Source organism: Leopardus geoffroyi, chromosome B2, assembly GCF_018350155.1.
Source record: "Leopardus geoffroyi isolate Oge1 chromosome B2, O.geoffroyi_Oge1_pat1.0, whole genome shotgun sequence".
Classification (NCBI taxonomy): domain Eukaryota; kingdom Metazoa; phylum Chordata; class Mammalia; order Carnivora; family Felidae; genus Leopardus; species Leopardus geoffroyi.
Window position 1 is genome coordinate 80,611,700 of NC_059332.1, and position 22,961 is coordinate 80,634,660.

General features: G+C 38.8%; 1 protein-coding gene across 1 annotated transcript in view; it reads right to left on the minus strand.

Annotated features, from left to right (window-relative positions):
* The window catches only part of MDN1 (midasin AAA ATPase 1), a 174,349-nt gene that overhangs the window by 114,697 nt on the left and 36,691 nt on the right, over positions 1-22,961 (minus strand). The window contains exons 13-20 of the mRNA XM_045499022.1: positions 22,259-22,371; positions 20,898-21,046; positions 19,965-20,025; positions 14,025-14,236; positions 5,473-5,576; positions 3,094-3,238; positions 2,523-2,619; positions 705-818 (exon numbers count right to left, since the gene is read on the minus strand). Of these exons, the coding sequence (XP_045354978.1) occupies positions 705-818; positions 2,523-2,619; positions 3,094-3,238; positions 5,473-5,576; positions 14,025-14,236; positions 19,965-20,025; positions 20,898-21,046; positions 22,259-22,371 (995 nt within the window). The remainder of the gene's footprint in view (positions 1-704; positions 819-2,522; positions 2,620-3,093; positions 3,239-5,472; positions 5,577-14,024; positions 14,237-19,964; positions 20,026-20,897; positions 21,047-22,258; positions 22,372-22,961) is intronic.

Below are 22,961 nucleotides of genomic sequence, written 5' to 3' on the forward strand. Positions count from 1 at the left end.
TTCTCTCTCCCTCTGCTCCCCTCCCCTACTCGCCCTCTCTCCGTCCCTCCCTATAAATTAAAAACAAAACAAAACAAAAACAACTTACATAGTGTGTATTTCTATCTAGACAACAGACAAAATTAACTAAGTGACATGCCCAGGATGAAAGAATTCGTTTCTGACACAGCCTGTATGAGAATCCAGTTATCTGATATAAAAGATTATGCCCTATCCACAAGGCATAAAAAACAAAAACAGAAAAACAAAAAAGACTCAAGAAAGCACCAAGCCACATGGACAGTCTGTATGTTTTTCAGTTAAGCCTCAATTAATTCTAAACGTGAATCCCGTATTTTACCAACCTTTCCCCCCCTATATCCCACATAAGTAGTATGCAAACTGCAAAAATTAAGATTTCATCAAGACAGATCAGAAGAGAAGCCATTTACATCTGCCACGGATGCAAACTCTTAGCTATGAATACAAAACTAATTAGGAGAGCATTATCCAATTACTTAAATATTCTCATACGTGGTGATTCTTAAGCTTTCAATGTAGCTTCATTAGGAAAATCCAAAGGAGATCATAAGGTGCCTACTTTAAAACAGAAACCTTAATGATAATCCTTCTCTAGCAAAAAAGAAATAATAAATATAGATGCATGAGGCATACATTGTTTGTTCAGGGGAAAAGTTTATCAAGAGAAACCAAAGTGAACCTACTTGATAATTCCTTGCACTGTGATCTTATTCACACTCAGTCCTTTCAGATAATCCACAATAAGAATCTGTAAATCTTCTTTACTTTCCAATTCTTCTACATAAAGTTCTGTGAACCTGGAAGACAATTATTATTACAGAATTAAAATTTTGAGGAATACAACTATTTTGACAATAAAAAAATAGAAAACACAAGAAGTTATGTAAACTCATTTGAACTTTTTACAGTATAAACTATAAAAGCCTTTCATGTATGAGAAAGAACGAAATACGGCCCTTTGTAGCAACGTGGATGGAACTGGAGAGTGTGATGCTAAGTGAAATAAGCCATACAGAGAAAGACAGATACCATATGGTTTCACTCTTATGTGGATCCTGAGAAACTTAACAGAAACCCATGGGGGAGGGGAAGGAAAAAAAAAAAAAAAAAGAGGTTAGAGTGGGAGAGAGCCAAAGCATAAGAGACTCTTAAAAACTGAGAACAAACTGAGGGTTGATGGGGGGTGGGAGGGAAGGGAGGGTGGGTGATGGGTATTGAGGAGGGCACCTTTTGGGATGAGCACTGGGTGTTGTATGGAAACCAATTTGACAATAAATTTCATATATTGAAAAAAACTTTTTTTAAATAAATAAATAAAAGCCTTTCATGTAGATACATATGGACCATAATGAAATGAAAGATAACTGTTGCCAAAAATTTATTTGCATGTAATGAAGTTTTTCATGTACAGTCCTTACAAGAAAGAGTTACAAAAGTAAGACATTTGTCCTCATTTTCAGAGGTGTTTTTGATTCTAACTACATGTAATAAAACATACACGCTGCAACAACAACAGAACAGTATCAATATCACCATCAAAAATAAAATCATGGGGAAAAAATGATAAAATTGTAGAAGCAAAGGAAAATACATAATGAAGTTTATAACATTTTCCTAAGAAGGTTTTATTACTCATATAATGGAGGGAGGAATCTAATAAAATTTTAACACCATTTTAAAACTCGAAATTCGGGGCGCCTGGGTGGCACAGTCGGTTGGGCGTCCGACTTCAGCCAGGTCATGATCTCGTGGTCCATGAGTTCGAGCCCCGCGTCGGACTCTGGGCTGATGGCTCAGAGCCTGGAGCCTGTTTCCGATTCTGTGTCTCCCTCTCTCTCTGCCCCTCCCCCGTTCATGCTCTGTCTCTCTCTGTCCCAAAAATAAATAAACGTTGAAAAAAAAAAAAAATTAAAAAAAAATAAATAAATAAAACTCGAAATTCAACAAAAGATCACCAACAAAATTAGATCATTCACCTTTTCCCAAATGCTACATATATAAGATACCAGCAACTAAGTACCTTGTTGGTGTCAGTCAGTGCTTAATGATGAAAACTGAAACTTAAAAGGCTTTTTACTAATCACTGGTCTCGCCCAAAGGGATTCCATTCCTAAAATGCACTTAAACATTTATCAGTATGTGAAATTTCTCTGGTAACTACAAACATATTTGAAGGAGGAAAAAATTTTGTTTTCAACAATATCCATGATCCATTAAGTGTCATACTAACAACCTAAAGGAAAAATTCTCCAGTGTTTTGGAGTCCTCTGTATTCCTACCATCTGGAGAAAGTAGAGGAATATGACACATAAGGAAGGATTCTGCTTATCAGAGATCAAGAAACCTCAAGCATTGTTATGAGGTTTGGTTGTGTTAGTGTTACCAATCAATAAACAAAGAGAACTTAATAAATAAATAAATAAATAAATAAATAAATAAATAAATCCATCCATCCATCCATCCATCCATCCATCCCCAGGAACCAGTCCATGTCTCCTCACCTGTTTCTTATTCCTGGTGGAAGATTCCTTTTGCCCACATCTGTTGCTGGGTTCATACAGGCAAATAAACGGAAGTCGGGATGACGAACCAGTGGTTCTGTTAAGAGAAAATTATAAATTCTCTACTGGTAACATCAAGTCATCAGCCTTAGGTCCACAGAGGAAGACTATCTAACGCCCCAAAACTTAAGGCCAAGACACCCTGCCTCAGACTGTTACTGCTGGCTGCTTAAACCATCCTTGCTTTTTCTGAAACCCCACTGAACAGTTTCCAGGCCTATATACCCCTTAATCTTCTACTGCCATTCCACCATCTTTTAAGGTATCGTTGTTCATTATATTGAACAGCAGATATTTTGTCACTGAGTATGCACATCTATTACCTACTACCCAAGTAACTTGACAAATTATCTTATTCTTTGCATTCCCCATGCTACCTAACTTGGCAGAAAATTAGTACTATGGAATGAACACTGGGAGACCTATGTAACACACCTAACCAAATGAATCTTACTCTAAAGAGGCCACAAGGCCTGGTGCCAAGTCAAACCCCAAAGGGATCAAGTGCTACCTGTATCTCCTCGATCTAGCAACACCAGTGAGCCAGAGGAGCCTTCGAGTAAACCACTGAGACATTCTAATGTTTCTGGAGCAGCCAGATTAATCTCATCCAATAAGATCCACTCTCCTTTCTTTACGGCTTGAGCTAGTGTACCCTAAAAAAAGATAAAGTAAAATGTTAAAAATCCATTTCAAATTAAGATACACTCACCAAGAGCAGTTATGCAAGCAGGGTTAGAAATAAGAGGCAAGGGCAAACCTCTTGTACTTGATGAGCTTTCACCCTAAAGGCCCAATGGCTGCCAGCTTGTTGTCAGAGCTAAGGCCAAAACAACCTTTTTTAAATGTCCAAAAGGGTCAAGGGAATATCTTTGAGCCTAACAGAGAGATGCAACAAAGTAAATCATCTCAGGCGATACATGGTGAGGTAACTGGTAACTTATAATGTATTCAGATGTTTATAGGTGCCCAAATGGTTACTAAAAGCACCCAAAATAAATACAGGGTCAGTATACTGACGAGTATGCAAAGATGAAATAAGTGACTAAATCAAGAAGGTACAGTGGTTGTAATACATAGCCTTTCACATTTGTTGAAGAATATCAAAATAAATCTTTCTCATCTTTACTGAGTTACCTTTTCAAGTTCTACTTCCAAGAACACTGAAAGATAAATATTAAAATCTACTCAGGTGACAGAACATCAAAAATTGGATTGTTTTATTATTAAATGGCTTTGTACTTTTGCTTTCATGATGATCCTAACAGAATCTTCAATAAATTTAATTGAAAACAATAAAACAGAACAAATGTATTGAACTCTACTGTAATGCCAAATCATAAAATAGGTATAAACCCTTTTTTTTCCATTTATTTATTTATTTATTTATTTTTTATCTTTTAAATTTTACATCCAAATTAGTTAGCATCTAGTGCAACAATGATTTCAGGAGTAGATTCCTTAGTACCCCTTACCCATTTAGCCCATCTTGCCTCCCACAACCCCTCCAGTAACCCTCAGTTTGTTCTCCATATTTATGAGTCTCTTCTGTTTTGTCCCCCTCCCTGTTTTTATATTATTTTTGTTTCCCTTCCCTTATGTTCATCTGTTTTGTCTCTTAAAGTCTTCATATGAGTGAAGTCATATGATTTTTGTCTTTCTCTGACTAATTTCACTTAGCATAATACCCTCCAGTTCTATCCACATAGCTGCAAATGGCCAAGATTTCATTCTTTTTGATGGCCTAGTAATACTCCATTGTGTGTGTGTGTGTGTGCGCGCGCGCGCGCACACACACACACACACACACACACACACACACACACACACACACCACACCTTCTTTATCCATTCATCCACCAATGGACATGTGGGCTCTTTCCATACTTTGGCTATTGTTGATAGTGCTGCTATAAACACGGGGGTGCATGTGTCCCTTCGAAACAGCACACCTGTATCCCTTGGATAAATGCCTAGTAGTGCAATTGCTGGGTCATAGGGTAGCTATATTTTTCATTTTTTGAGGAACCTCCATACTGTTTTCCAGAGTGGCTGTACCAGCTTGCATTCCCAGGTATAAACCCTATTTTGAAAGCACTTGACATCCTAATGGGTGATTTTAGAAATAAATCCTACTAAGATTAAGCAATGACGACCAAATTTCCCATACTGATGCACATAGGACTGAATGATCTTGCTCTCTCACCAAAACACCATCTCGAATAAGATTCCTACCTTTCTCAGGGCATAGTCAATTATGCCACAAAAGAATTTAATAAGCTTCCATCATGAAAATTTGATTAAGATGATCTTTCCCACAGGTCACAGGACAGAAAACAATAGAACTATCCATTTACTAGAATAGAAAGTAAGGCCTAAAGAGAACACACTCAAATCTCCCGGCCACGGCCCCTGCCATGAAAACAGACTTCACTAGTCATCCTCAACTGCAACTTTAAAAATAATGGTGCTGGGGCGCCTGGGTGGCTCAGTCGGTTGAGCGTCTGACTTCAGCTGAGAGCATGATCTCGCAATTTGTGAGTTCGAGCCCTGTGTCAGGCTCTGTGCTGACAGCTCAGAGCCTGGAGACTAATTTGGATTCTCCTCCCTCTGCCCATCTCCCACTTGTGCTCTGTCTCTCTCTCTCTCTCAAAAATAAATAAATAAATGTAAAAATAAAAAAAATTAAAAAAAAATAATGGTGATTATCAAGACCTTACAATTTCCATAAAGGACATTTTTCAGAAATCCTCCCCACAAAATGTTAGTATTTATTAAATTTTAAACAGCAAGCACTAAAAACATCAACAGTAATAGCAGCCTGCCTAAACTTGCATTTTGCATCAAATCAACATTCCCTTAACCTAGATAGCCAGCCAAAGCAAAATACCTCTACGAATGCAAACAAGAGGGCATTTTCAGTCATTTTCATCTGTTGCTGAGCATGGCTGAGTCTAAGACCAAATGCTTCCCATTTCTCTTTTAGGAGTAACCCTAGGAAAGAATAAAGACAAGAATGTAACACACATTTTGAGTTGTAATACATTTAACTTACACACACACAAAACTCATACAAATATCAAACACCTTAGACATACTAAAAAATAAGTCCTAACACTTATATAATGCTATGTACCAGCAACTATACTAATCAGGTCATTTATATATGCATGTGTATATTAGTTAATTTTTTTACCCTTCACAACAATCCTTTCAAGTAGGTACTCTTACTCCCATTTTAGGGATAAGAAAGCACATAGAAGACAACTAAGCTACCAAAACCCCTTTGGCTATAGAACTTAGCTTTTTGAAGAACTTATTTTCTAAGGAAATAAGATTAAGTGACCAGTAAGTGGTACTGGTACATCAACATCACCAACCATGTTTTTATGGAAATCTTGCGTAGAATCACAGGAACAGCAATACTTCAGAATTAGTCATCTTTGCCCCTAAGTCCCAGAAAGCTCCAATTTGTATTGCTTCATTCTTCCCCAAACTCCTCTCCTAATTCTATAACTGAACCCAAGTTTGTCTGCCTGACATGCAGCAAAGCCAAACAGAGAGCAAGGATGCATTTAAGAGGCAGCCAAATGAGGAGACTCAGGAAAGCAAGCCTCAAATATGCAAGCCTGAAGAGTCAGGGATATTTAAAGGCAAACGAAAACAGATGTGGGTAAAAAGTTGTATCTGTGGTTATTAGTCTGCAGCTGCACTTATCATTAGTTCCATTAACCCTTTGGTTACCAGTTTCAATCCCCATTGTCTTTTGATCATGCTTTATTCCTGAAGGAACTGGGATGATGACAGCTCTTGCTACTTCCTGCTGAAACAGGGTGCAGTTTCATGGTTTGAGGAATCCAACAACTTCGTGCTTTCTTGGTAATATTCCCTGGTACTTAGCTTAACCTGTACATTCTGCTTGAACAAACTAGTAGTGTCTTCTTTGGTTGTTTTGAAGCAACATCGGAAAGCTGACATCTTGAGCAACCAGACAAACTAACTACCAGGCACAGCTAAAGTCCTATCTTCATCATGCAGCAAATAAACTTCATCAAGAATAAGGGGCTTTACAATTTGGGAAAGAACTGCATCTCCAATGCTCTTTCTTATCACTACATCCCATTTTTTTTTGCTGTGGCTGACAACTGCATTATCACCAACCAATTCTTTCATAGCGATGCTCTGAGGCTCTGATGTTAGGTGAATTTCTCACTGGTGTTGGAACCAGTCTCAAACACAATTGAATGAATTCTATTGAATCTCCTCATTCCTTTAAAAGCCAGCTGCCTGATTGAAGTCTTGGTGTTTCCTCAAAGTCAACTGGCATTACTTCATGGTAGGGGTTGGCCTGTGACACCAATGACACAATAAGCAGGTGAATTCAGGAAATATTTAACTGTGGAGAAGAATATTCTTATAATGTAGCAGGTGGATCCTGGAGGGCTAACACAGCATCTCCCACTCTGATCAGGTGGGTTCAATCAGCTCCAGGGGTCACCATGTGGGTACACCCATCTGGTCTATTTTTCTGCATGTCCATATTCAGATCCTTGTGCGGTAAAAAAGCAGGAAATCTGGCCACTACCTTTTCCTCTATTAGAGACACAGCTGTTCTTACAGTGGCATTCCAAGCATGTGCAAAAACCTTCACCTGGTGTCTAGCCTTTATTGCTTATGGATTCAAACTGCTATAAAGTATTCAGCAAAATAGCAAAACCAGTAACCCGAAGTAATCACACTCATCTGTTAGTCCGTCTCCTGAAAAATACCTTAAGATCTGTTGGGGCTCACAAGAATAGTTAGCAAAATTTTGTTCCAAAGATGGTGGGTGAAATCTGTGCTCAAGGTGTGTCATCCAAGGTTTGGGTGATTCTGGCCCTTCTGTTTTTGTCTTGTTTTCTCCAAGGTCAAAAGTCCCCTTCCCTTCCAACTAGCCCCATGGGCATGTACTAAGGAAAGGGCTTCAGCTTTGTTGATGGGTTACCACAGTATAGTCAAAGTCCTTGTATACCATTACAAATTAACATTCTTGGGGTGCCTGGGTAGCTCAGTTGTTAAGTGTCCAACTTCGGCTCAGGTAATAATCTCATGGTTCATGAGTTCGAGCCCCGTGTTAGGCTCTGCATTCTCTATACATTCCACCCCCCCCCCCCAATAAATAAACATTTAAAAAAATTAACATTCTCCACTTTTGACAAGTTTTTGTTTTGTTAGAAAAACTTCACAATTCAATATTGTTTCTTCTTGGCCTGAGTTTAAACTGTTCTGACCCTAGATACGAGGTTTACTCCAGGTGTTATAAACCAGTCTTAGTCTTAATAGGTTAGTTCTGTTCAACAGTTTCTTAGCTCAGGAGGCAGTCCTGCAGGTGGGCTTTCAAAGCTAGGCCTGATAAGGCTGCTAGAAAAACACTATAAGCAAGGTATCAAGTTGAAGTTGGTATTCTTTTTTTTTTTTTTTTTCAACGTTTATTTATTTTTGGGACAGAGAGAGACAGAGCATGAACGGGGGAGGGGCAGAGAGAGAGGGAGACACAGAATTGGAAACAGGCTCCAGGCTCTGAGCCATCAGCCCAGAGCCTGACGCGGGGCTCGAACTCACGGACCGCGAGATCGTGACCTGGCTGAAGTCGGACGCTTAACCGACTGCGCCACCCAGGCGCCCCTCAAGTTGGTATTCTTAAGGGGCTTTATGGGCTCCAGAGAGTCAACCTAGATCCTTAAAGCTATGTGGTCACATTTGAGTCTATGCATTTTACACTCAAATAGGACATTCCAGTCAGAGCCTTGGTAATATAACCAATGTTTCCAGTGGTGTTCTGTTACAAATAGAACAGATTCTTAGAGAACTTATGCTAATAATAATAACTGCCATGAAAATATAAGAATATTCACTGAGAATTTTTGAATTCTGGAGGAATCAGGTAGGGGAAAAATATGAATGTTTCGTATTTGTTTACAAAGGAATACTGTATTAAATTTCTGCAAGTCACAGCTTAAGAGAAACACTTTCCTTAAATCTGGAAGGGCAAACATTAAAGAGCCAGCAATGTTTCAAAAAAAGTCATAAAAAATGAAACCATTTTTCTTAATTCTTTCAGTCCCATGTTACTCTGCTTGAATCCAGTTTTTTCATTAGTTCCAGAAATTTATACCTAGTTCAGTTTTATGATCTTAAAGATATGAGAAAACTGTATTTGTCAAAAGTTCTTTCCTTTAATTGCATTAAAGGTGAAAGGTATTTGCAAGATCATCAGAGTAAAATAGTAACTATAAATGACAAAAGATTACAAAATGGCCACGGTTAAAGATATGATGGGACATCATTATAATGCAGTTGACAAGGAAATTTGTCAGCATTTCAATAATTAGAATTACAAGTGATGACATAATAAAATCTTACAACCTCAGAAGGTTTATCATCACTTATTTGACAATGCTTCCCACGTGATTTGATATACCAAATAAGCCTAGTTGGTAAAAAAAAAAAAAGACTTCATTTAGAAGCTGAATTTTGGGAAGTCTGTCAGAAATATGAGAAATTTTTAAAGCATATGCCAAAACAGGATTACAAATCATTACAAAATTTAGTATTTAATTATCTATTTAGCCAAGGCAGCAATAAGAGATTCTAAAGGCAAATACAGAAGGTTACAGATTTGTTAGCAACACTGAAGTTTTTTCTTAAATAATCAAGGATCTAACAGAGACAAAACATAGAAACTTTGTTTTTCTAAGCAGGTTACATTAATGATAAAGAAAAACCTCTGTTTATAATTTCTTATTAGGCCAATAACCGAAGGAAACTGTCATTTTATTTTATTTATTTATTTATTTATTTATTTATTTTTTTAACGTTTATTCATTTTTGAGACAGAGAGAGACAGAGCATGAATGGGGGAAGGTCAGAGAGCTAGGGAGACACAGAATCTGAAACAGGCTCCAGGCTCTGAGCTGTCAGCACAGAGCCCGACGCGGGGCTCGAACTCACGGACTGCGAGATCATGACCTGAGCCAAAGTTGGACGCCCAGCCGACTGAGCCACCCAGGCGCCCCGGAAACTGTCATTTTAACAGAAAAACCTAATTCCAGTTTTATACCAGTATACTTCCTGTATTAAAATGTACTCTTCCAACAAGATGAGTTCTTTAAAAATGTATGCAGTCCCTCCTTTTTTCCTCCCTGTCATCTCCAATGTTGATATATAGTTATTGGGACAAGGACATCTAGGGCACTGCACAGATCTGATCTCTTGTGGCACGTGCGGTGACGTGCTAACCAGAATCTCCATCAGAAATGAAGGGCTTTCGGGGCGCCTGGGGGGGCTCAGTTGGCTGACCATCCAGCTCAGGTCATGATCTTGAGATTGAGCCCCTTGATGGATTCTGTGCTGGGTATGGAGCCTGCTTAAGATTCTTATTCTCTTTCTTTCTTTCTCTCTTTCTCTCTCTCTCCCTCCCTCCCTCCCTCCCCCTCCCCATCTCTGCCCCTCCCCCTACTTGGGCTCACGCTCTTGCTCTGGCTCTCTCTCAAAAAAAAAAAAAAAAAAAAGGGAAAAAAAAAAAAAAAAAGAAATGAAAGGCTCTCAGTCCTCAACTCTCAGATGCCATCAGGGACTGCCTTGACTGAAGACAATTGCTTTGCCAAGGGCATGCCCTCTTCCCAGGTGGTCACATCCAATGACTATTATAGAAGTCCAGCCCCAATTTAGGATGGTTCTCAAGAAAATCCAACTTTTGGAACCCCTCAGAGAATCAGCTATGGCTTCTGTTGATAGTGTGTCACTGCTCAATTTCTGCTTAATCTTGCTCTCTTACCCCCTTCTGTTACCCAGGTGTAGACCACTCCCTAATAAACTTTACATACTAATATCCATAATCTTGGGGCTCCTGGGTGGCTCAGTAGGTTGAGCATCCAACTCTTGATTTTTTTCTTGGTTCAGTTCATGATCCCAGGGACACGGGACCAAGCCCTGTGTCGGGCTCCATGCTAAGGGAGGAGCCTGCTTGGGATTTTCTCTCTCTCCCTCTGCCCCTCTCCCCTTCTCCCCTGTGTGCACGCTCTCTCTCTTTTAAAAAACAAAAACATGGGAATGCAAGCTGGTGCAGCCACTCTGGAAAACAGTATGGAGTTTCCTCAAAAAACTAAAAATAGAACTACCCTACAACCCAGCAATTGCACTGCTAGGCATTTATCCACGGGATACAGGTGTGCTGTTTCGATGGACACATGCACCCTCATGTTTATAGCAGCACTATCAACAATAGCCAAAGTATGGAAAGAGCCCAAATGTCCATCAGTGGATGAATGGATAAAGAAGATGTGGTATACATATACAATGGAGTATTACTCAGCAATCAAAAAGAATGAAATCTTGCCATTTGCAACTATGTGGATGGAACTGGAGGGTATTATGCTAAGTGAAATTAGTCAGAGAAAGACAAAAATCATATGACTTCAACTCATATGAAGACTCTAAGAGACAAAACAGATGAACATAAGGGAAGGGAAACAAAAATAATATAAAAACAGGGAGGGGGACAAAACAGAAGAGACTCATAAACATGGAGAACAAACTGAGGGCTACTGGAGGGGTTGTGGGAGGCAGGATAGGCTAAATGGGTAAGGGGTACTAAGGAATCTACTCCTGAAATCATTGTTGCACTAGATGCTAACTAATTTGGATGTAAATTTTAAAATATAAAAAATAAAATTAAAAAATTATAAAAAAACAAAAACAAAAAAACAACTAATATCATTAATCTTAGTGACTACCATGCACAAAAATTCCCTTCTCATAAACCTTCTACAACTTTCCTTTTTACATTCATATTTTCACCTACATTTTTCCTCTTTACATACCCAGTCTCACTTTCCTTGCATATATGAATTGTTTCCCTTATCATTTCCAGTAATTCTATGTATTAGAATTCTTAACTCTTAAAAATCTTAAGTTTCTAGTAAAAACTAAGTAGTAACTAATTGTAAACTGTTTGTTGTGTTGGCATTTTTTATATTGGTAAACTTATGACTACACTGAAGAATTTATAGAAATGTATGCCTTATTTCAGTGTACCATAAAACATGTTTACTAATAAACCCAAATATCTTTAGTTTCTCTGTAACAGGAAGCCAAAAGCAGATAAAACTATGTTTAGTAATTAATGTTTTCTTACCTGGAAATGATACAGATAATTAATTTACTTAACCTATCATTTAACTTTGTAAAACTTTATAGGTGACCAAAGATTTTTAAAGCTACTTAAAAGTTTACCTATAAACTTTTTTTTTAATGTTTATTCATTTTTGAGAGAGAGACAGAGGCAGACAGAGAGGGAGACACAGAATCTCTGGTAGGCTCCAGGCTCTGAGCTGTCAGCACAGAGCCCAACAGGGGGCTTGAACTCATAAACCGAGAGATCATGACTGGAGCTGAAGTCAGGTGCTTAACCAATTGAACCACCCAGGCTCCCCAACCTATAAACTTTTTTATCTTATTTATATCCGTTTCTTTTTTCTTAATAGTTATGTTTAGATTGCCAATCTAAACTTTAGAAGAAAGTCATTCTCCCAAGAAACATATATTTAAAAATTTTTTTTTTGTATCAACTTATTTGACTTAAGTAAATCGAAGCAGAATAAAAGTAATGCTGTTAATTCTAAAGACACGTCTATTAAACCTTAAACCAACAACCTTAAATTAGCTTTAATACCAAATATTTTTTCAGATCACATAAATGTGAAAAACTTACATTAGTTTCTGAGTTTTAGAATGTCTAAAGCTTACAAGCACTTGCCTTTTTTTTTTTTAATTTTTTTTTTAATGTTTATTTATTTTTGAGAGAATGCAAGCAGGGGAGGGGCAGAGAGAGAGGAAGACAGAATCTGAAGCAGGCTCCAGGCTGTCAGCACAGAGTCCGACATGGGGCTCAAACTCACAAACTGTGAGATCATGACCTGAGCTGAAGTCAGAGGTTCAACCGACTGAGCCACCCAGGTGCCCCACAAGCACTTGCCTTTAAACCAACTTATATATAACTCCTTTACAAACTAATTTTAGCAATACTATCCAAAGGTGGAGAAAATTTCTCATATTTACAACATACATGAACACATAAATATACAAAAAAGATGCAAACAAAATCTTACAGAACAAATCCAACTGCAAATGGTATTATAACGTATGGATTCATTAATTGGTCATCATTACCTGGAGTCTAATGAATATTATGACCAAGCAGTGTCGCAAAAAAGATCATCTTTTTCCTTTCATGGGTTCATAACTAAGCACTGCTCAGTTTTAAAGAATACAACCGGGGCGCCTGGGTGGCGCAGTCGGTTAAGCGTCCGACTTCAGCCAGGTCACGATCTCACGGTCTGTGAGTTCGAGCCCCGCGTCGGGCTCTGGGCTGATGGCTCAGAGCCTGGAGCCTGTTTCCGATTCTGTGTCTCCCTCTCTCTCTGCCCCTCCCCCGTTCATGCTCTGTCTCTCTCTGTCCCCAAAAAAAATAAATAAACGTTGAAAAAAAAAAAAAAAATTAAAGAATACAACCCAAAAGGCTGCATTCAGGAATCAAACTGTCATTTCCCATTTTCCAATTACAATGCAGCTGATCTTACCCAAAGATCCCCAAAGAAGCAACAACAAACCAAATGAATGAAACCCAGAGTACCTCTGTGAGCACTGGTTCCTCCCTAAAAGTCAGGGCTTCACCAACTGAACCAAATGGCTTCCTAGTCAACCTTTTCTAATTAAGCAAGGGAAGGATGCTAAGAGAGCCAAACCAAATGGAAGGAAGAAATGACCTCACCAAGACACATCTGCCCAAACCAAAAACCATTCCCTGCCCATGAGAGCTAAATTAAACACTGAGGGCTGGCAGCACCCAGTCAGGGCAGGGAGTGTCATCCTTAGGAAAAAGAGCCTAGGCAGCTGCTTAGACTTTCCCCCAGATTGTTGTTGTCGGCTGGGGGCTCATGAACCACTGGCAAAAAGCTCCTGCCTGGCTCACCAAATTTGTAACTAAACTCCAGTTCATGTGCCCAACACACAGCAAAGCCATTTAAGATGTCGGTTATGTAGCAAGGAAAGGGTTTACTTGAGAGGCAGCCAAGGGGTGCCTGGCTGGCAGTCATACAGCACACAACTCTTGATCTCAGGGTTGTAGGTTTGAGCCCCACTTTGGGTGTAGAGATTACTTAAAAATAAAATCTTAAAAACCAAACAAAAAAAAGAGGCAGTGAGACAAGGAGACAGGAGAGCAAGCCTCAAATCTGTCTGCCGGAAAGAGAAGAGGCATGGAAAAGGAAAACACTGCAGCCTGGTTTATTAGTCTGTAGCTGTGCTTATTAGTTCCATTAACCCTTTGGTCACTGGTTTCAATTCTGTTAATTAAGCCAAAGCCTCATGGCCTCCCACTAGCAGTATGGGTCCTGTTCTTACCAGTTTCACTTTCTTTTCCATCCTTGTTGACGGCCGACTTGTGTACATGCTGCATTAGTCTGAGGAGATCATGCCACCGTTTCTGCCTGTAACAGGTCTGAATGTGTCCTAAGAATGTAAAGTTTTGCTTCTTGGAAAATGTCTGGGCAAAGAGTTCTTCAAATGCCTCCCGTAAGGGCAGCCAAATAAGTTTATGGTCCACCGGTTTGAAACTGAAACAAAAGGTAAATATAATTCCCAAACTTCTGAAGCTACTAGAGATTAGAAATCATGTGTTAGAAAATAAGAATAGGTCCAAGATTTCATTTACTCAAAATCAGAAATAATATCAAAATACTTTAAAGATCTATGTTAAAGCCTTAGGGGTGCCCGGGTGGCTCAGTTAGTTGAGCATCCAAGTCTTGATTTTGGCTCAGGTCCTAATCCCAGGGTCATGGGACCGAGCCCCACGTGGGGCTCTGCACCAAGCGTAGAGACTACTTGGGATTCTCTCTCCCTCTCCCTCTGCCCTTCTTCTCTGCTCAGACTCACTCTCTCTATATTAACATAACAATCTATGTTAAAGTTTTAAATTATAATCGATTTTCTTCATTCTAAATGTTTGAAGAGTCTACACTGAAGGTAAAAACAGTATTATGAAAAGAATTCGAAATTCCTAGTTGGGCAGTGAAAGGCATGTCACTTATTTTACTAACATGTTTAAGTAAACATCACGTAGAAGACTCAATGATAAACCATATTTTATCAAGACTGACCAAAAAGTTTTCAGAATATCTTAGAAGAAAATACAACATCTGAAACTGGTTAGCTTAAGAAAAGTGAACACAGCTCATGCCTTCTCAATTGATGGGGGAGAGAATTGCTCTCAAAGAGAAAAACTAGGGGAGAGAGGACAGCAACAAAACCTTAGATGTTGCAATGGTCTGTGGCCCTCCAAAGCTCAACATTTTATTTCTTAGTATTTAGATTCTCTCTTATTCTTTAGCACTTCTCTGTTGGGGAGCTAGGAGATCAGTTCATATTAATTGTAATATCTGGAGGTGACAGGTGATAATAAACAGTCGAGAACCACTGCTGTAGCTAGAAGTTGCTCAAGCAGCAACTAATTGTTCCTGGAAAACCTCAGGTATACAATTTTCTATACCCTAAGATACTAAATACTATAATTCAAATACAATGACATAACTGTTATTTCCACAAAAAATAATTTGAGAACTAAAACAAAAACAAGTATGTTTCGCAACAATCAAGCACAATTAGAAAACTCATGGACACTATTTACTCATTGGACTGTGAGAGAGAAACCATGAGATAAGCAAAATCAATGCCCAGATACTGAGCATCCATCAAAGAGTCTGATTCCAGAGAGAAAAAGTATGAGAACTTCAAACTCATGTACACTTACCAGTAAGCACTAACACATTAGTAAAGACATTTATTTATTCCATTTATTCAACAAAAATTTACTGAGTACCTATTAGGTGTTAGGCACTGAGTCAACAAGACCCACAAGGTCCTCCCCCACCTACAATCTAACAAAAGAATAGAAAAAGACATCTATAAAATATCAAGTAGTAGTTAAGTGCTATGATTATAGATAAATGAGACTGGGTGGAGAAGGCACTGGTAATTTAAATATGATAGTCAGAAAGGCTTTGTTAAAGATGGGAGTTTCAAGGCAACCCAAATCAAGCAAGGAAAGGAGTTAAGCCAGACATCTGTGGACCACAAGGGATGCCACACAGAGAACAGCAAGCAACCAGGTGCAACACAGGAAAGTGTGTGGCTGGAGCTCAACAGCAGAGCCGAAGGGAGGAAATTATGTCAGAGAAGCACCAGTGCTAGATTATGAAGGGTCTTATAGGCCCAAAAAAGCCTTTGGAGTATACTCTAAATGGCCTGAGAAGTCAGTGTAAGGATTTGAGACAGAGAGTAATGCAATCTGATTATACCTTAAAAGGACTGTTAACTACTAAATGGAAGAGACTGTAGGGAAGTTAAGAGTAGAAGCAAACATGAGAGACCTATACAATGGACCAAAGCAAAAGATGATGAACACTAGGAATAGTGAGAAATTAAACAAAACACACATGTTATTTAAATAAAGTTGCTAGTCTTAAAGATGATAGTACGAATGGAATCCAAAGCTAACTGAGGCAGCTGCCTGGGTTCAGTACAGACTGCCTGGGTTCAAACATGAACCAGCCACTACCTTGTAGTAGGTACTTAATCCCTATGTGTCTCAGTTCTCTGTTGTGTAAAATGGGGTAAGAGTCTGTGCCTCATGGTTGTTAAAAAGACCACGTGAGTTAACACAGATAAAGGACTCCAAACAGAGCCTGGAACATGAGTGCATATAAGAATTAACTTAAAGTGGAGCACAGTGGCTGAAACAGTTAAGTCAATATATTTCAAGTGATGAAAAAAATGAGTCAACATATATACACTTCAGAAAAGAAAAAAATGAATTGTAACAGAAATACTCAATGGGAACCAGCGTGACACCTGGGAGAACATACACTGAGACTACATGTAAGAATTCATTTGAAAATGGGCAAAACATGGGCTTCGAGCTATATTACAAAGCTGTAATCATCAAGACAGTATGGTACTGGCACAAAAAGACGCTCAGATCAATGGAAAAGAATAGAGAACCCAGAAATAGACCCACAAATGTATGGCCAACTAATCTTTGACAAAGCAGGAAAGAATATCCGATGAAATAAAGACAGTCTCTTCAGCAAGTTGTGCTGGGAAAACTGCACAGCGACATGCAGAAGAATCAACCTGGACCACTTTCTGACACCATATACAAAAATAAACTCAAAATGGATGAAAGACCTCAATGTAAGACAGGAAACCATCAAAATCCTCCAGGAGAAAGCAGGCAAAAACCTCTTTGACCTTGGCTGCAGCAACTTCTTACTCAGCATGTCTCCGGAGGCAAGGGAAACAAAAGCAAAAATGAACTATTGGGACCTTATCAAAATAAAAAGCTTCTGCATAGAGGAGGAAACAATCAGCAAAACTAAAAGGCAACTGATGGGGGTGCCTGGATGGCTGAGTCGGTTGAGCATGTGACTTCAGCTCAGGTCATGATCTCGCGGTTCCTGAGTTCAAGCCTCGCATTGGGCTCTGTGCTGACAGCTCAGAGCCTGGAGCTTGCTTCTGAATCCATGACTCCCTCTCTCTCTGCCCCTCTACTGCTCATACTGTCTCTCAAAAAATAAATACATGTTTAAAAAAATTAAAAAAAAAAAAAAAAAAAGGCATGGGGCGCCTGGGTGGCTCAGTCGGTTGAGCGGCCGACTTCGGCTCAGGTCATGATCTTGTGGTCTGTGAGTTCGAGCCCCGCATCAGGCTCTGTGCTGACAGCTCGGAGCCTGGAGCCTGCCTCAGATTCTGTGTCTCCCTCTCTCTCTGACCCTCCCCCATTCATGCTCTGTCTCTCTCTGTCTCAAAAATAAACAAACGTTAAAAAAAAATTTTTTTTTTAAAAAAAGGCAACTGATGGAATGGGAGAAGATATTTACAAATGACATTATCAGATAAAGGGTTAGTATCCAAAATCTATAAAGAACTTAATCAAACTCAACACCCAAAAAACAAATAATCCAGTGAAAAAATGGGCAAAAGACATGAATAGACACTTCTCCAAAGAAGACTTCCAGATGGCCAACTGACACATGAAAAAATGCTCAACATCACTCATCATCAGGGAAAATCAAATCAAAACCACAACGAGATACCACCTCACACCTGTAAGAATGGCTAACATTTAACAACTCAGGCAACAACAGATGTTGGTGAGGATGCGGAGAAAGAGGATCTCTTTTGCACTGCTGGTGGGAATGCAAACTGGTGCAGCCACTCTGGAAAAGTGTAGAGGTTCCTCAAAAAATTAAAAATAGAACTACCCTACGACCCAACAATTGCACTACTAGGTATTTGTCTAAGGGATACAAGTGTGCTCTTTCGAAGGGGCCCATGCACCCCAATGTTTATAGCAGCACTATCAACAATAGCCAAGTATGGAAAGAACCCAAATGTTCATCGATGGATGAATAAATAAAGAAGATGTGGTGCGCGCGCGCGCACACACACACACACACACACACACACACACACACAATGGAGTATTACTCAGCAGTCAAAAAGAATGAAATCTTGCCATTTGCAACTACGTAGATGGAACTACAGGTATTATGCTAAAGAAATTTGTCAGAGAAAGAGAAATATCATATGAGGACTTTAAGATACAAAACAGATGAACATAAGGAAAGGGAAGCAAAAATAATATAAAAACGGAGGGGGGGGCACCTGGGTGGCGCAGTCGGTTAAGCGTCCGACTTCAGCCAGGTCACGATCTCGCGGTCTGTGAGTTCGAGCCCCGCGTCAGGCTCTGGGCCGATGGCTCGGAGCCTGGAGCCTGTTTCCGATTCTGTGTCTCCCTCTCTCTCTGCCCCTCCCCCGTTCATGCTCTGTCTCTCTCTGTCCCAAAAATAAATAAACATTAAGAAAAAAAAAAAAAAAATGGAGGGGGACAAAACATAAAAGACTCTTAAATATGGAGAACAGAGGGTTACTGGAGGGGTTGTGGGAGGGTGGGATGGGCTAACTGGGTAAGGGGCATTAAGGAATCTACTCCTGAAATCATTGTTGCAGTATATGCTAACTAATTTGGATGTAAATTTAAAAAATAATAATAAAATAAAATAATTTTTTTAATTAAAAAAAAAAAACTACTTATAGTGGGTGACGTGACATAACACTATAAATTCTTAGAAGAAATAGACCTAGTCCATGTTCAGTTATTGTAAGATTAGCCATTTGTGTTAGGAGTATGTAATAGCAGAACATTCCTGAAGACACATATAGATACAAAATAGAAAGAAATACATGGTAGCATAGATATACCGAGTTAAGAAACAAATTATATCACTAAAAAAACATTGCCAAGTACCTCAATGAAGGAAAGAGCAGATTAAATGTCAATGAACTAACAGAAGTAAACTAAAAACAAGGTAGAAACATCACTGGGGAAAAAATAAAAAAATGAAAGTAGAATTAAAGAAAGATAAATCTCAGCTAATGGATCTTAAGACAGAATATATATTTAAAAGTGTTAATTAAGTACATAACTAGTGATATGTATAGAAGAGAATATAAGTAAAAGGAGGAAGCAGGAATCCAAAGTAGCACTCCCACCACAGCAGGGAGGGCTATAAGACAAAGAAAGAGTAAAAATAAAAACTGCTGTAATGTGACCCTCCAAAAAAGAGATAAATGAAAAGCTTTCTGGCAGATGCCATAAAGAGCAAAAAGGGCAATAAATTCTACTTTATGCCTTTAAGGGTTTTTTTAAGCAATTGTTTAGAGTTAATGGGACAGATCCCAATATCACTCAACTTAAGGTATGCCAAAAACATCCATCAGTTTTACAGCCTTCGGCACAAACTAAAACTGATCACGAATCTAACATATTCAAAAACACCAACAGGGAAGAAGGGCCTTTTAATGACCACAGTGGAATCCCATGAGCAACATTTAACCAAGTAGAGAGCTACTTAATGTTTCAAAGATAATTGAACTGCAGGAGAGAATCTAGCTCCAAGGCAGTGCGACTCTAGTTCTGTACACTTTAGATAAATGTCAGTACACACAAATATTAATTGCATGCTTGGTTTTTTTTGTCCCTCTCCATTCCAGCATGATCTTTGAGAGCAAGAATCTCAAGCATTCTTTAAAATTGAGAGAAACATCTATATATCCAACAGGTCCTCAGTAAAGTCCAATAAATAACCTACTGTGGTGAGGGGTAGGAGTGCAAGTCTTTGAACCTTTTTCTAAGGCTAATTTTGAGCTTTACAAGAAAACACTATTTGCTCCCTCAAGCAGTGAACTCAAAATAACCAGAAAATAATTTTAAAACAAACTTACCCTCCAAGCAAGTCTGCAGTGTCACTTTGTTGATTCATATTGACAACCCTCAAATGGTGGCCTTTTAAAAAGAAAGGGCAAAAGGGTCACTCTGAAAATTTCAAGACTGATTATATCCAGTGTGATCCTTAAAGATGTGTGGACATGGGCACATTTCCTCTGCTCCTCTTATTTTAATTTCAGGAATTTTAACCATTCAAAATTTTCACCTAACCCAGAGAGATATACAAGAAGATTCACTGTGTATTATTGCTCTAGCATCAGAAAACTGAAAACAAAAAAATCCTTCAATAAGTAAATGTCTATAAATTAGAATTAAACAAACATCCAATACGTAATATTATTTAACCATTAGGAGTAAAGCAGTTCTGTTTTTAAAGATATCCAATTTGCTTATTAACTAAATGCAATATATAAGAATGTGATCCCATTTGTTTCAACACAAACCCAAACTTAAATGTTTATATATTTGCAGACCATAGGTGAGAACTGGAAACAGTTGGGGCACCTGAGTGACTTAGTCAGTTGAGTGTCCAACTCTTGGTTTTGGCTCAGATCATGATCTCATGGTTGTGGAATCAAGCCCCACATTGGGCTAGGCACTGACAGCATGGAGCCTGTTTGGGATTCTCTCTCTAGCTCTCTCTCTGCCCAACCCCAGCTCTTGCTTTCTATTTCCAGGTAAATAAGTAAGCTTAAAAACAGATAAACAAATAAACTGAAAAAGATAATGCTAGGCTGTAACAGTGGTTATTTCCAGGGGAAAAAAATTACATTACTTCCAAGGAAAAAATTTTCAGTGGTTACTTCCAGGCAGTGGTGAGGTGGCATTTTAAACTCCGGTATTTTTTGGACATTTTATTTAAGAAAAAAAAAGGCAGACAGTGTGAAATGTTTATTGTGTGGGGGCAGAATGTTTCTCCTCTAAGTTACCTGTAATGTGAGCCAAGTACTGGACAGTAGAGGTTTTGCCAGTCCCAGTCTCTCCCACCAGTAATACAGGTTCCCCTTTGCTAACACACACTGCAAGCTGTTCAATAAGAATGGAGGATGGCCTTGTGGGAGCAAAAGTGAACTTCTCCCTGGGAAGGGGAAAACAAGTAAGCAGTTAGAGAAACAGACTACAAGTTTCTTTAAGTGTAGGAACCAGATTTTCCGGACTCCACAAAAATGAGAAGAGAACTGACAATAGCTGTCTTGATGCTATAAACAGATATCCTTACAACCTAGGAATCACAGAATTTATTCATTCATTCTACAAACATTGAGTATTTATACATCTAGTACTTTACTAGACTCTGGAGAATCAAAACACCCATAAGGTAAGACATTATCTGCACTAGCTATGTCATCTTCGGCAAATTACTTAGCCTCTCTTAGCCCTCATCTCCTCACCTATAAAATTTAGGTAAGAGTGACTATTTGTAGTGGGTTGAATAGCCTTCCCCCAAAATTCATGTCCACCCAGAAGGTGTGAATGTGACCTTATTTGGAAAAGAGGGTCTTTGCAGCTATAACAAAGTTGAAATCCTATCATACTGGCTTTAAGGGTGAGCCTTAAATCCATTGACTAGTATCCTTACAAAAAGAGAGAATTAGAAACACAAGCACACACAAGAAAGATGATCTGACAATGGAGACGGAGATGGGAACGATGCAGCTACAGGGGCAAGGAACACCAAAGACTGCTGGTAGCCATTAGAAGCCAGGAAGAGGCAAAAGCCTTCAGGGGAAGTATGGTCCTGCCAACATCTTGATTTCAGACTTCAAGCCTCCAGAACTGTGAGAGAATAAATGTCGATTGTTTTAGGCCACCAAGTTATGGTAATTTGTTATGGCAGCTGTAAGACACTAATTATTAATTCATAAAATTATTTCCACCACTACACGAGAGAACATATGCAAAGCACTCAGCACAATCTTAGGAGTATAGTAAGTATTTAATGAATGGTAACTAGATCTCCGAATCATTCCAGCATTCAAGGAATTTACAGACTAACGTTAGGATCTAGCCTAACTTCCAAGGGAAGCTTACTCTGCTAAATACACTACAATGAATAAAATCAAAGATACATCTTTGCTAGTCCCAAATCCTTAATAACCCTCCTCACCTCCTTCACCTATTAACATCTAATTTCACAGAATATACTTTGGGAAAGTACTGCTTCTTACCATCCAGCACAGGGGAGAGATCACCATTCACACACGTTTTGCTTGGAGACAGGGGGCTAGATTAACCCTCCTATCATGCTCCTAACGTCCCACAGTCTCAGACTAGTTGAGAACCTATTTACCTCTGTACGTGGACAGCCTCACTTTGTTTCCGGAGAAGCCGCACTCGACCCACTTGCACATCTAACTCATTGATCACAATTTCCGGTTTATAAAGTTGACAGAAAAATTCAGCCTGTGGGAGGGGAAAGAGTAAACTTCTGTATGATCTTTTAAAAAAATTCTGTACACGCTTCAAACATTTCCTCATGCATGTGGGATACTGTGCCCCTCTAATTAGCCCTTTACTAACAAGCATTTTCTACTTCCAAGACAGGTGAGTTAACTTTAATTATGTCTTTTTAAAAATTTTCTAAATCTCTGCAGTTTTATTTGAAAACATTGATCATGAATGTTTCCCTGTAATGGTAGTTTTTATTCATTCAAATAAGCCCATATCTGCCTATCTCTAAAGTGAACACATTAACATATTCCAATAGTGAATGAACAGAAAGTTCTACTCCTATAATTTATGAAAAAAATCAAAGTGATTTTTCTTCAGTTATGCTTTCCTCTGCTTTAGATTCTAACATAATGCAGGAAACAATGACTTGAATAAACCATAGTACATCTGACCACAGCCAAAACACAGAAAAGCTGTCAGAGAGGCTCCAGGGTCTCTACCCAAGAGCCATTCTTTCTTATCCTTTTTGCTAACTCTAAGAACCCAGATTTTGTTTAGATTTGGGTCAGGAATGGAAGGGGCAGCAAAGTATTCAGGGAAAG